Source organism: Trachinotus anak, unplaced genomic scaffold, assembly GCF_046630095.1.
Source record: "Trachinotus anak isolate AG129_WGS33_773 ecotype Australia unplaced genomic scaffold, CSIRO_AGI_Tana_v1 ptg000031l, whole genome shotgun sequence".
Taxonomy (NCBI): domain Eukaryota; kingdom Metazoa; phylum Chordata; class Actinopteri; order Carangiformes; family Carangidae; genus Trachinotus; species Trachinotus anak.
The window spans coordinates 4,094,752-4,107,528 of record NW_027273882.1 but is presented as its reverse complement, the minus strand read 5'-3'; the positions used below and the strand labels follow the sequence as shown (position 1 = coordinate 4,107,528).

General features: G+C 39.8%; 2 protein-coding genes across 3 annotated transcripts in view; one reads left to right on the top strand and one right to left on the bottom strand.

Moving 5' to 3' along the window:
* Positions 1 to 310: 310 nt before the first annotated feature.
* On the bottom strand, positions 311 to 6,000 carry LOC139612455 (sterile alpha motif domain-containing protein 12-like). 2 transcript variants are annotated; one of them, XM_071468049.1, is made up of 4 exons: positions 5,304 to 6,000; positions 2,583 to 2,729; positions 2,212 to 2,352; positions 311 to 1,813 (listed from the first exon to the last, which is right to left on the bottom strand). In XM_071468049.1, exons 2-4 carry the CDS (start codon positions 2,701 to 2,703, stop codon positions 1,797 to 1,799), a joined length of 279 nt encoding a protein of 92 aa, XP_071324150.1. In that variant the 5' UTR covers positions 2,704 to 2,729; positions 5,304 to 6,000; the 3' UTR covers positions 311 to 1,796. The 2 variants fall into 2 exon arrangements, with proteins under 2 accessions (XP_071324150.1, XP_071324149.1); XM_071468048.1 differs by having other exon boundaries at positions 5,470 to 5,997.
* Positions 6,001 to 6,532: 532 nt separating this feature from the next.
* The window catches only part of scara5 (scavenger receptor class A, member 5 (putative)), an 81,447-nt gene continuing 75,202 nt past the window's right edge, over positions 6,533 to 12,777 (top strand). Inside the window, exon 1 of the mRNA XM_071467554.1 lies at positions 6,533 to 6,827. The gene's annotated coding sequence lies outside the window, so the exon portion shown is untranslated. The remainder of the gene's footprint in view (positions 6,828 to 12,777) is intronic.

Genomic DNA, 12,777 nt, shown 5'->3' with positions numbered 1-12,777 from the left:
AATAACTTTTTAGTTTCTTTTTCAAAATCCTGAATTTAAACAAGACAAAAATTCAATTAATTAATTTGGTCAGTCACAATGAAAATGTAATGGTAGGGAAGGAATCTAAAAATAACACTCTTCCAGCCAGGAAGGAACAGGGTCGCAGAGGAAATACTGGATTCTGTATGTATGAGAGGCTGCAGCTGTAAAAGCAGAAAGATGACACACAACTGACTGATGATTACAGCAAAGTAGAACAAGTGGAGTCTGAGCGGAGTCTGTCTTCCAAAGAGACAGATGATTTAAAAAAAACAACCTGCAGACAGGGTTTTGTTGCCAAAGCAGCACTTTTAATTCAGCTGACCACACTGTAGCAGTGCCATGAGAAAATGTTCTGAAATAGACACGACCTTTTATATAATACAAATGCAGTAACATTGATGCTATAGGTTACATAAAAGAAGGCCAACATCATAAATAAAGGAAACAGGGAATTAAAAGGAAAGTCTTAGGACCACTTGTATCAAGGACATTCAGGATTCACCATAATCACATTATCATAATCAACCAGAACATATTCAACTACAATTACCGCCTCATGGTTGCACCCCTCCACCAACTAGTCCAGTTGCAGTTTACATCCATGTCTGTTGTAGTAGTGTAGTGCAGGAATTTAATAAGAGATATTTTATCAAAATTAGCACATGAATTCTTGAGTTATGGCCAATGTGTTTTGTAAGGCCACAGTAGACCTTTGACCCTTGAACACCAAAATCTCATCAATTCATCATTGAATCCATTTAAATAGGGAAGAAGGACGGACTGACGGACGGACGGAGCTGTCGCCAGAGCCAAGGCAGGAAAACAAAACAGCATCAAATTCAGAAAACATCAGTGGGTTTTCTGTAGCTCTGTTAAGTATTCAATTTAAAAAAAATAATGCATTGTTTGTGGTTTGTCAGTCAAAAATACAAGGACAAATAAAAACAGCAGCTGGATTGTGTGAGAGGAAAGCAGACAGGAGAAAGTTACTGACTGGATTCAGCTTTTCTTTTCTGACACACTGAAATGTTTAAATGGGAAAACTCACCACTTTCTCTCTGTCTTTCTGCATCTTCCTGTAATTACCCTGTTTTCCTGAGAGTTAAATTACAGCTGCTGCAGGCGACTATCACTCAGTAACAGATACATGTGAGGTCACACTTTACTACATCTGCAAACCTCTTCTGGTTATTTTCACGCCTTGTTTGTAATTCTATTGAATTAATCATCATATCCACAATTAGTAGAAGTGTCTCATTCAGGTCTGACTCTGTTTAACTAGTAGGTGTCATCAAATTACATAACTGACAATTAATTGTCCTGATATTTTGAGATTTGTTAGTGATTTTATTTGGGTAAAAACAATGTGATCAAAGCTTTATCTGTTATTAGCAATGCAACGGAAGCTCTTCTTCTGAGTGGTAAACACATGCAAAAGGACGAATGGACTCTCTCCCTATTCAGTACATCAAATACAATGTTTTATAATAGTACATTAGAATAAAAACCCACTATAGAGAGAAGAAAAGACAGAGACTAATGGACAGTGAGGCTCAGGAAAAGACAGACAGAAACTAATCTCATCCATCCGCACAGATCAGATTTCATACAGGAAATAGGTCTCTTTCTCGTCATTCCTCATCGATTCTTCTTTCCCTTCACCTACTCTCTGTGTTTTCTGTCACTCCCACATTTCTTTCTCCTTCAAACGGATGAATGGATGGAAGCGGAAAAAAAAAAAAGCTGCAATTCCTCTGAAGATTTATTTTCTGCTATGGAACAAAACAGTCTGGAGAGAAGAAAAGAGCACAAATAAAATATAAGTTTGTTGCTAGTTTCTCTTATTGAACACAAATGCTACACAATAATTAGATAGTTAATCCTAAAGTAAATTTGACAACTTGTTTTTTATATGAGTTTGATTGAAAATAAAATGTGTTTTGACTGTGAGGGGAAGAAACCTGCAAGAAAATCAGCATGCATGATTCCCTGTGATTTCATGTGTATATTCATACATGGGAATGTTGGTCCACAACTACACCAATGAAAACTACCACAACTCACTATGCAGAGTTGCTTCCAGAGTGCAAAGAAACCCAAAAAACAAAGCAAAAAACTTTCTTACTGCTGTTGTATTAGTTTGTGTCTCAGCTACAGCCTGAAGATAAAGTCGTTTGGCATTCTCACCAGAGCAGATGTCGCTGAGTTCACTGATTTCTTCCTGAACTCTGAGAAGGAGGAGGTCCTGCAAGATTTCCTGCTGCTGCTCCTCAGCTTCCACCCCGAGAAGCTCCAGGTGATGATCCTTTAATCTCAGCAACGCACGGCCTGCAAATTCATCCACAAGCACGGTGTGTGTCCAGTGTAAATCAGGTGTTCTCAAAGCAAAGTAAACCACAACCATAGTACGGTCAGGGCTGAATTTAACATTACCTGCAACAAAACCCTTAAAGAAATTCTTTATATAAAACTACAGACTAAAGTTAACTTGTGTGCATTTTCTTCGTGTTACCATCTAACATTCATGCCAGTAAAACAGCTGAAAACATGAGCAGTACCTGTTATGGCGTGTTTAATGATGGCTTTATGCAGCGTGCTCATCTGGGCTGGATACTGCTCCTGCACCCACTCCAGCACTTCCTCCACCGTCCACGACGACACTCGCTTTGACAGGCCCATCACGCTGCAACCACATCAGCAACGCCCTGAGAGGACACAAGCAGTGACGATGCAGACACAGTGTCATGGAGACTGACTAATTTAAAACTGTCTACTTCAGCCTCTTGTTTGAATCACTGGCACCTTCCAGTGCTCCTTGTAAGCTCCTTCTCATCAGGTAAAAAGTGACGCCGCACTACAACATCTGGTACTCATCTTCACCACCTTGTTTGGTTTTTTTCTTCATGTTCAGCTTGTGTTTTTAAAGCCAAATCCAGTTTTATTACAACCTGGATCTAATTTCCGTTGGTTTGGCCGTTCCAGTTAGCAATAATGCCAATAATGAGTTTTTAAACTAGGCTTTCCTCTGAAACATTATAGAATATTTAAAACAGAACATTGACATTATTCAATTAAACTCACAAAGGTAATGATTTTGACATGACCATAAACAGGAAGAAACATGAGGAGTTACACAGTCAGACAGTTTTTAGACCAACCGATGTAAAAAAAACAAAGGCAAACTAAAGTTATTGACCTTTGACTTTGGTCATTTGTGTCTTGAATAAACCAAAGTAGTAATTTGCCAAAATAAGATCATCAGATAATAAGATTATCTGGCTAAATTGTTGGTTTGTGTCAACCATGTTTCTAGATCTTAGCAAGTGCTATGATAACCAATAGAATTAAAGACCAGAGCTACAAAGATAATATTGAAATCTAAATAATAATTTTCCTTTAATATTTCCATAGTACTTCAGGTCAGCACGAGTGTTTGCCAGGAGGCTGAGACTGAGCAAAGTAGCTCTTTAAGATCATACTGAAGTAACTGGGTATGTTTTTAATATTCATTCTCCTTCACTTCTTATGTATAGGGCTACAACTGATTCTTATTTTTTATAACCAATTATTCTCTATATAATTTTTCCGTGATTTTAATCAGTTTATAGTTTACTCAGATCATCAAAATCATAATTTCACAGAACCCAAAGTGTTGCCCTGAAATTGCTTGTTGTCCCACCAACAGTCTGAAATCCCCAAATTTCATTTTACAGCGAGTGTGTTTGACATGAATCACTTAATTGACTAATTTTTCAGCACTACTTATGTAGCAGGAGATTGTCCCCAGTAAAAAAAAACCAAAAGGATAATCAGGATAACAAGGCTCATTATTTCAGAGGACCAGCAGCACTGATTGTGGATGAAGCAGGATGATAGAAAACATCCCTGTGTGCCTGTGATTATTAAAGTTCAGCAGACCAGAATCTGAGCCGCCATCACTGCGGCAGCTCTTGTGGGCGCCTTAGCCGAGGACACTGTTGCCTGTGGTAGACCCTCGAACGTGAGGAAATGTCATATTCTCCTGATATTTAATGCTCTGGATTAAATTTCCGTCTCATGTGGTGTCACCTACTTACTCGCCATAAGCCTGTTTTCCAGTGATTAATTTGACAACCTCCTGAACATGATGACAAATAGCTGAGTGTGGCTTCATCCCATCCAGGGACAGAGTGCAGGGGCAGAGTGTAATTTGTATATATACTAGTGTCAATACACCACCTTAGTTCAAAGACTAATAGCAGAACAATATGTTTTTGATATCTTATTTTAGGAACGTAAACATATTTCTCTACAAAAACCACTTCTCAGCTGTTAAAAGTTTCCTAAAACTGAATTATTATTTAAATCAGAAAATATCTGATCAAAGAGCAGCAGAATAAAAAGATGAGTAAGTATATCATATTTGTTTAGAGCTACAGATATATTTTAGTATGTACCAAAAAGTATAATTAGGTGTTCACTGTTTCCAGCCTTAATATTGTGATTTAAATATAAATGGGGAAACATACATACATACAAGTAAAACCTCAAGACAGACATCATGTCTTGTGGTTTGATGAAACTTTCTTATGGCTACAGATATTTCAAATGGATTTCTCATGTGTTACAATGGGTCAAACTAAACTCCAATCTTCATATGAGACTTGTATTCAGGCTGCAGGTTGCAGTCGCCCTTCACACATCCAGAGATGTAATCCTACCACCTTGTGGTGTCCTGCAGAAGTACAGCATCTCCTGTTCAAGACTTTAAAACACTAGTATTTATATGAGCAGTTACTCAAGAGACATAACCTTCCGGAGAACTTAGGCTTGTTCCTTAATCAGCTTTTCTCCATTTGACATGTCGCAATCTGGCCTTGATTCATTCTCTTTCCCATGGTGGGAGGTTCAGGCCAATTCTGTTCATTCGTTTTTCTTAGCAAATGGCAAAACATGAACTCACCAAACTTGTGTGAGAATGTTTTGGGGTTTTCCATAACATTTTATACATTTATCATTCATGCATCATTTCATCTAAAACTTTTTTTTTCTTTAACCTTTGTTACTCCATCACCTCACAGTCACGTGGTTTGATGCTGTAAAAACCTTTATGTAAAAACTGAGGAAGCTGAAATGGTTGTAAATGTTGACAAATTGTAAGTATTGTATTCCTGGAGACCTGCTATCTCCGAATTTAAGCAGTTATTCTCAAGTCTTTACTGGGCTGTAACATCTGTGTACCTGCGCTTATAGATAACACCGAGTTAAAATGTCAGAATTTTGAATAGAGTTTGGCGTACCGTTTTGTGAACATCTGAGGACGGGCCCGCCCAGTGGCTTACAGTAACCCAGCGGTGTACAGTAAAGCCCAACAACAGCATCAAACATTCAAAACCGACTGCAGGTATGAACACACAATGTCCTCTTTACAAACTTTGTGTTTGTCTGAGCAGAAGTTGTATCTACCTCAAGCCGGGTCCGCTGCTGACTGATGAAGCATGAGTGGCGGACCGGGTCTGTACCTGTCCTGTCCATGCAGCGTCACATTAGGTGCATTCCTTTCATTTCCCGGGCTCCGCCCACCGCGGGGGCGCTCTCGACATCTCCTCTTTGCGCACTCCCGCTGCACATGCGCTCATGATGCCTTCAGGTCCTGCCAGAAATGTTGGCATTTATGTTGAACATTCATGCCAACAATGTTCCATACAGACGCCAATATTCATATCTTATAAAATACCACGAAAACGTTGCTGGTAGTTGTTATGGTGCCATCGTGGGACAATTAACTACTAGTTTAGTGAGCCGTGTCTGCATTTAGAGCTGTTGAAGTTTTATTTTGCCTGCTGTGTAAGAGGCCTCAATCATTTGCCAGGTTTGCACTGGGGGAAACCATGAGCACCTTTATTACTGTTTGCTGTATTTTAAGAGTTTTGTAGTTTGTTCTTTAATATTGGCCAGGAGACAGATGATTAAAACACAAGTGGGCTCATCATTTCAGGACTGATTCACAGAGCTCAGCAGGGTGGCTGCATATGCACAGACCTCTTACTGAACAGGAGATAGATTGGAAAAATATGCTTTAAAATGAGGTAAATATGTCATACATGTTGGAAAGTCTCATGACTGGATTAACCCACTTTTTGCCTGTGATCCTGTATCCCCAAATAAACTTGTGATAATGCCATTACTGAGCTATTTATTCTGGCATATGCAGCATGTAAGCATAATAACAACTGAAATACTGAAAGTATAATTATATGTTGACACAGAACGGGCTAAAATTGAAGCCTGTAGGAGAAACAGAAGACACCTTGAGGCCCATATTTTAACTGTGCATTAGTTGTGCATTTTGCTGAACAACGGTTACAGTTATCTTGCACCTTGATAATCCAGTCTTGTATAAGCTGATAACCAACCCCTTGAATATTTGATTGATAAATTAAAACGTACACACTTAAATCACTTTGGTTATGTCCAGTTCATCCAACAGAGGGCGCATGCGTACAGCAGGAGGAGGATGCTTCCTCACCAGCTGCTCGGCAGGCAGAGCAAACTCCACCTGGGGTTTTGTGATGGTCACATGACGATGTTGTGGATATATTACTGCAAATGTGTGGGTGAGCTCTCCACTACGGAGCTGGTGCATGGTGCAGACCCTCTGATTCGTTGCAGTTTTAAGTGACACAGTTGACAGCTGGCGCACTGAAGTGACAGAAACCTGGATTTTCAGCGTAAAGACGCAACTTTTTGTGGGAAATTATGAGAAACGTGGAGCTGTGATTTTTTTTTTCTTTTCTTTTTTTCTCAATTTACCAGCTGACAAGGTGAGATAAGAACTTTTGCCACTTAATTTACCTGAGTTTGGTGTTTTTATGTCGTGAAAGCTAATCAGGGAAAGTGTTCAGACTTGTTGCATAAAGAACTTAAAACTACTTTTGTCCGTGAAATGGACCAGTTTAAAACTTCAATTAACACGGTCACCTGGAGATGTGGAAAAGTGAGCTTCCAGGATCAGAAAACTGCATTCATACCTGCATACCTGCTCTAGATAATTCACTGTGAGATGCATAAAGATGGTAGAAGATTGATCCACTTCAAGATGATTCATACCCTAATATGTTGAGTGTTAACAGGTGAATGACAAATGCACAGCCTCTGAAAAACGCTGCAGAACTATAAAGTCACCACATGATTTATTGGCTGGGGGGTTCACTGTGGACCTCATTGTGACCTTTTGTGCTGGCAAACTGGTTGGACATCTGTTAAGTTATTATTGCAATTAGTTTAAATGACAAGAGTTAAACCTCTGATGTGCTGCATGTTAGTTATTGGAGTGGAGTGCTATAGTATAAAAGGTCAGGAAATGCACATTTAATGGAACTCATCCGCAGAAAATTGTTGCTTTGTGTTTCAGCGGTCATGGGTGAAGTATCCCTGCCTTTAATTAACCAAGAAAATGGGTTAATGTTGCACATGGATGACTGAGCAAAGACATTGGATGTTCACTATGTATAGACAGAAGGGTGGTGCTTTCAAGTGCTGCAACTAACCCCCCTGCTTTGAAGTTTAAGATTTGTAAAATCAACTTTTGAGCTTTTATTATAAATAATATAAAAGCCTGGGTTTTTTCTTTATTTTTAATGGTGTTTAATTGTTTGAACGGGATAAAAGCACTAAGTCAGTGAGCCTGCATGTGTCAGACATTAACTTGTGTCTTCTTTAGAAACTTGTGAGACAGATTTTTACACATTAAACCACCAGCATTATTTCCTTGCTGCCTGCTCTGTTCAGTATTATCGTTCAAATCTCATATTTTCAAAAGCTGTCCAGGCAGCAGAGACCACACGCACTGCTTCCCTCTGACCTGCCAGATAATCGGATGCTCAGTTGGGGGCAAATTTTAGGACGCGACGACGCATGACAAGATAATTGTTTCCTTTCTTTCTGAGTGAATCTCCAGTCTCTTTCTCTCGCTCTCTTTCAGTTCACCAGACTGTCCACTCTCTGCCTCTCTGTGCATTTTCCATGGAGTTAACTGAACCCAAAGACGCTGCAGATTCTCCTCAAAGCTTTCACCAGCAAAACCTATTGCAGCAGATTATGAAATAATCAGCTGACAGAAGAAGTGATGCTGAGTGTACCACCAGTATTAATTGATTTTCACACAAGGCTTCAAAATATGTTCATAGCAATATGTGCTTTACATTTTCTTCCCATAATGATGATGAATACAGCAGTTGCAAGATCTGTTATGGATGTTGATGCAAACAAGACGTGACATGTAATTCACAGTCTCTCTATCCAGACTTTGTTGTTCACTGAAACAGCTTTTTTAGCCCAAGTACCAATATGAAAGAACTATTTCAGTGGTTATCAAAACACAAATGTGTCTGTTCCTCTCATTAGCCAAAGGTAAGATCTACCTTCATAATCTTGGTTTAAAACTTGCTGCTATTGCAGCTTGGTACCTTTTAATGTGAAACTGCCAATATGGACAATGATTGAGTGAATGAATGGTGCCTGCATATTAAAGCAGAATTAGTTGATTTTTGTTTTGGCCACTTGGGGACAGTAGAACAAAATGTAATCACAACTCTGATCTATTATTACTTTAAAATGTTGATATGGTGAACGTGTTAGCAGACAGTTGCCTATTTACACGACCAGCAGGTGAGAAACAACATTATCTTTCATTTAGAGTTGTTCTACTTTCCACTGGACTGAAACTCCACTTCCCTTTAGCTTTGTTTTGAGAAAAATCCTAAGAAAAATATCAGGTTCAGCAGCTAATGATAGCTAGCAGCAAATAACAGGCACAGCTAGGCACTGGCTAGCTAGTGTTTGTCTCTGTGTCCACTGTGTCTCTTTGCTATGTGGTGGTGGATGTGTAATTTACTTACATCAGGTTTATTCGAGCTTTTTTGCTGAAAAGAGTCGCCTGCTGCTAGAAATGGGGATGATGCTAGCGATGAGAGTGAACCAAAACAGTAAAGTTGTGGGTTGTAAAACCAAAACAATGGACTCAAAGATGCTAACACTCTTCACAAGCTGCACCTTGCACATTAGCCATAGTCAATTCTCCCTTTTTTAATATAATCAGAATCAGAATCAGTTTTATTGCCAAGTATGTTTTCACATAAAAGGAATTTTTTCTGGTGATTGGTGCAATTGAGGATCAGGGGGATCAGCAACAGTGGGGCTCTCTAGCCTTGTTGATAAGGCTGATAGCAGATGGGAAGAAGCTGTTTTTGTGGCGAGAGGTTTTGGTCCTGAAGGACCGCAGCCTCCTGCCAGAGGGGAGTGTCTCAAAGAGTTTGTGTCCAGGGTGGGAGGAGTCAGCTACAATCTTCCCTGCACGCCTCAGGGTCCTTGGGGCGTACAGGTCCTGGAGGGATGGAAGATTGCAGCCAATCACCTTCTCCGCAGAGTGGATGATAAAATCCTTATTCAGTGCAATTTTGAGCGTAAAAGTTTGATGCATTGACTCCAGTATTAATTTTTTTTTTTCCTGTTTTCACTTTGTTCAGGATTTGATTTTAACTTAGGTCCATGATATACAGATAAAATTAACACCCAACAATAGACCTACTTGACTGTCAAATAGTTAATTAATAAGACGTATAACCACACTTTATCTTTCCTGCAGCTTTGATTCTTCTTGGCTTGTTGTCCCACTGGCTCTCGAACTGTTTGTAGTTATTGGATGGAGCTCCAAGAGGGAAAGCCTCCAGTCATTTGAGGGATGAAGAAAGTAGAAATCCGCTTCCCATAAAGGTTCAATAACATTTAAATCTGATTAAAGAGACGGCTAAAGGGAATCCAGTGCGATGAGTAACGGCTGATATTGAGTATTAGAGCCTTCTTTGGTATTTAATCAGATGGAAATGTGGATAAATGAAAAAGAGAACGACTCATTTAGGCAATGTATTGTTTTTGCAGCTCCTGGTTTAATGCTTCTACCAGGTTAGGTATGTGGACACTTGGGCTTGGATATACAGTACTATAGGCAGTGGTTTTCAATGCCTTTTGTCACTTGTGGTCAGTGCTGCTGCTCCTAGAGGATGCTCTGGTAGTTCACCTATTTTGTTGTGCTTTGAGTGAATTAGCCCTTTAAATGAAACACACTTGGCTACTGTCAACATGTGGTTTTGAATTTCTTTCTAAATTTCAAGCGGTGTTTCTATTATTTTATCTCTACAGACGTAGAGGTGATTAGAGCAGAGAGAGGTAACTCTTTGCTTTGTAAAGTGGCAGCTTTGCTTTCCCACCATCCTCTGCTGGCACTGAGTAACAGACACCAACTGAGTGTGTGTGATAAAAGAGCGTTATATCCTGCCACACTCAAGTGTAATCAGAAGATAACTCAACTCATGAATGCACCCACACATGCTGCAGACACAGTCACACACAAGGACATATACATGGAGGGTTTAGTGGGATCTCCTAGCAGCCCTAATGGTTCCTGCCTAGCTTCAGTCTAAATGTCAACCTAACCCCTCTAGCCCCTCTGTAATGAGAAAGTCCAGACTGAGCACTTTTTAACCACTTTGTCAAACACTCACAGATCTGCCACCGGGGCTTGTGGGTGTTTGACAACCACCAACTCCTGACTACAGCAGATTTAATTCTGTCCCTCAGAGATGCCTGCATCTTACACAGACATCTCAGTCATGAGTCTTATCTATTTGTTCTGTGTTCCCTTTCACTTTATTCATATTTGGTTTGCATCATGTGTAGCGTGGGAAACCCTGTGGAAACTCTGGAGAGCAAACGTGCTCCACTTATAGTGAATAGTGGCTGCAAGGTAATGTGAAAAAGCAGTGACGGTTGTTCATAGAGGGAGCAGCTGATTGCGATTCATTACCAGTTAAATTCTTCATGAATAAAAAGTGAAATTCAACCTGCCTCAAATTAAAAATTGACCTGTCCCAGAAGTTGTGTGCCAGATTTGCAAACTGTAACCCAGCAATGGCTGCACCTGCTGGATGACATTGTCCGCTGTGTGTTTAAAGTGGAATTACCTCTCATGATGATGAGTGGCTTCTGAGACACTTTCCTCTCCCAGGAAATGTTTTCATTAGATTTATGTGCCCATGTGGCCCCTGGTTTTGAAAGGAGGACTTGTTGGATTCCAACCATAACTATATTTGTCAAAGCGCCCTTCATTCTTCACCTCTTGTTATTTATATGTGGTTAAATACTTGGGATGCATATATCACAGCTGCTTAAGATAAAGTTACAGTTCTGGAGCTACTTTTTATTAAAGTTATTTTTATGAGTCGGATATAAGCATCCAACTGTTACTGGATACAGGATTTTTGAGGCCAGTGCTGATATCGATTGGCAAAGAAGTCAGTCTTTTTATTTATTCATTTATTTTCTTACAATTTTGAGATTTACAATTGTAAGATTAAATTGAGATTCACACAATTTCAGTACTGTACCTGAAATGGATGATATAAAATCCTGTTCAGATTCTGTGTTTGTGTGATGTATTCAATGACCTCACAGACCACTGCTGTCTACAAGCTGCCTCCGCTTTTGCGTCTGTCTTAAAAGGTACATTATTATAACCTCCTCCACTGTCCCCTGAGCTGCTTTCTAGTAGATGTATTGCTTAACATCTATGCCAACATAAATGGCACATTGCAGTATGTTGGCAGTGACACTGTTTGAAGTGCACGTATCTATTTCTGTACATAAAAGGAGAATAAATTAGCCCTTAGTTTAAGTTTCCAACTTGTAAATAGCATGCACTTCAACGTTTAAGTCCTAATTACAACAGGGAAACTTGGATACCTCATATCCAGAATTCAAGGTAATTAAATCCAAATTTAATTAAACTGTGTTCAAAAACCTGTATTTTTAACCCTTACATAACCAACTCGGCAATCGTGGTTTGAGTATCTTTCCCATCTCGACCGTCCTTGGGTTCAGAAAAGAGATGAAAAGCCTGGACATCTAAAGGAAGTTTGGAGAAGAACCACTGCTCCTTTGTGTTGAATGGATCCAGTTAAGTTGGTTTGGGCATTTGATCAGGATACCTCCTCGAAGCCTCCCTGTGAAGGTACTCCAAGCATATTCAACTGGGAGGAGACCTCAGAATGAACACAACTGGGTGATTTTATATCCCGTCTGGCCTGACAAAAACCTGGGGATGCCCCTAAGATGAGCTGGAGATTGAGGTTTTCACCATTTCTGCCCGCTGCCACTAAAACCTGGATAAGTGGCAGAGAACTGATGTTTGGACGTGCAGATGTGTTCTAGTAGTAGATTATTTGAAAACTGTACATGACTATAAGCTCTATGTTTGTTCAGTTGGTGACATTCAAACACTACCATGGGAAAAGTGCTCTTTAGTCACCAACATTGTTTGACTGGCCTAATAATGTAGGGTTTGGCCCTGCTGATGCATTAATATAGAAGCCAAAGAAACTTCTCAAGGCCAGTTGGTATGAAAGGTCAATCACTTCACTCTTGCCAAATGTCCGACCTTCCCACAATATTTTATGCACATTCATTCACAGCTTGTAAAAATATCTTCCAAAAAGGCAAACAGACAGATTGAATGGGGCAAAATCACAAACCCTGTCCAAATGTGTTGGCGGAGGAAACAAATCACACAACACTGGTCTAGAGACATCCACAATCCTCACACCAGAAGGATTTCCTTCTGTTTGTTTAGCTTGGATCTACGTCTTTGTGCATGTGTGTGTATTGTAGCTTGCAGCAGAGAAAAAGCTCTAACAGCTGGTCTACCGGATTCACAGCACT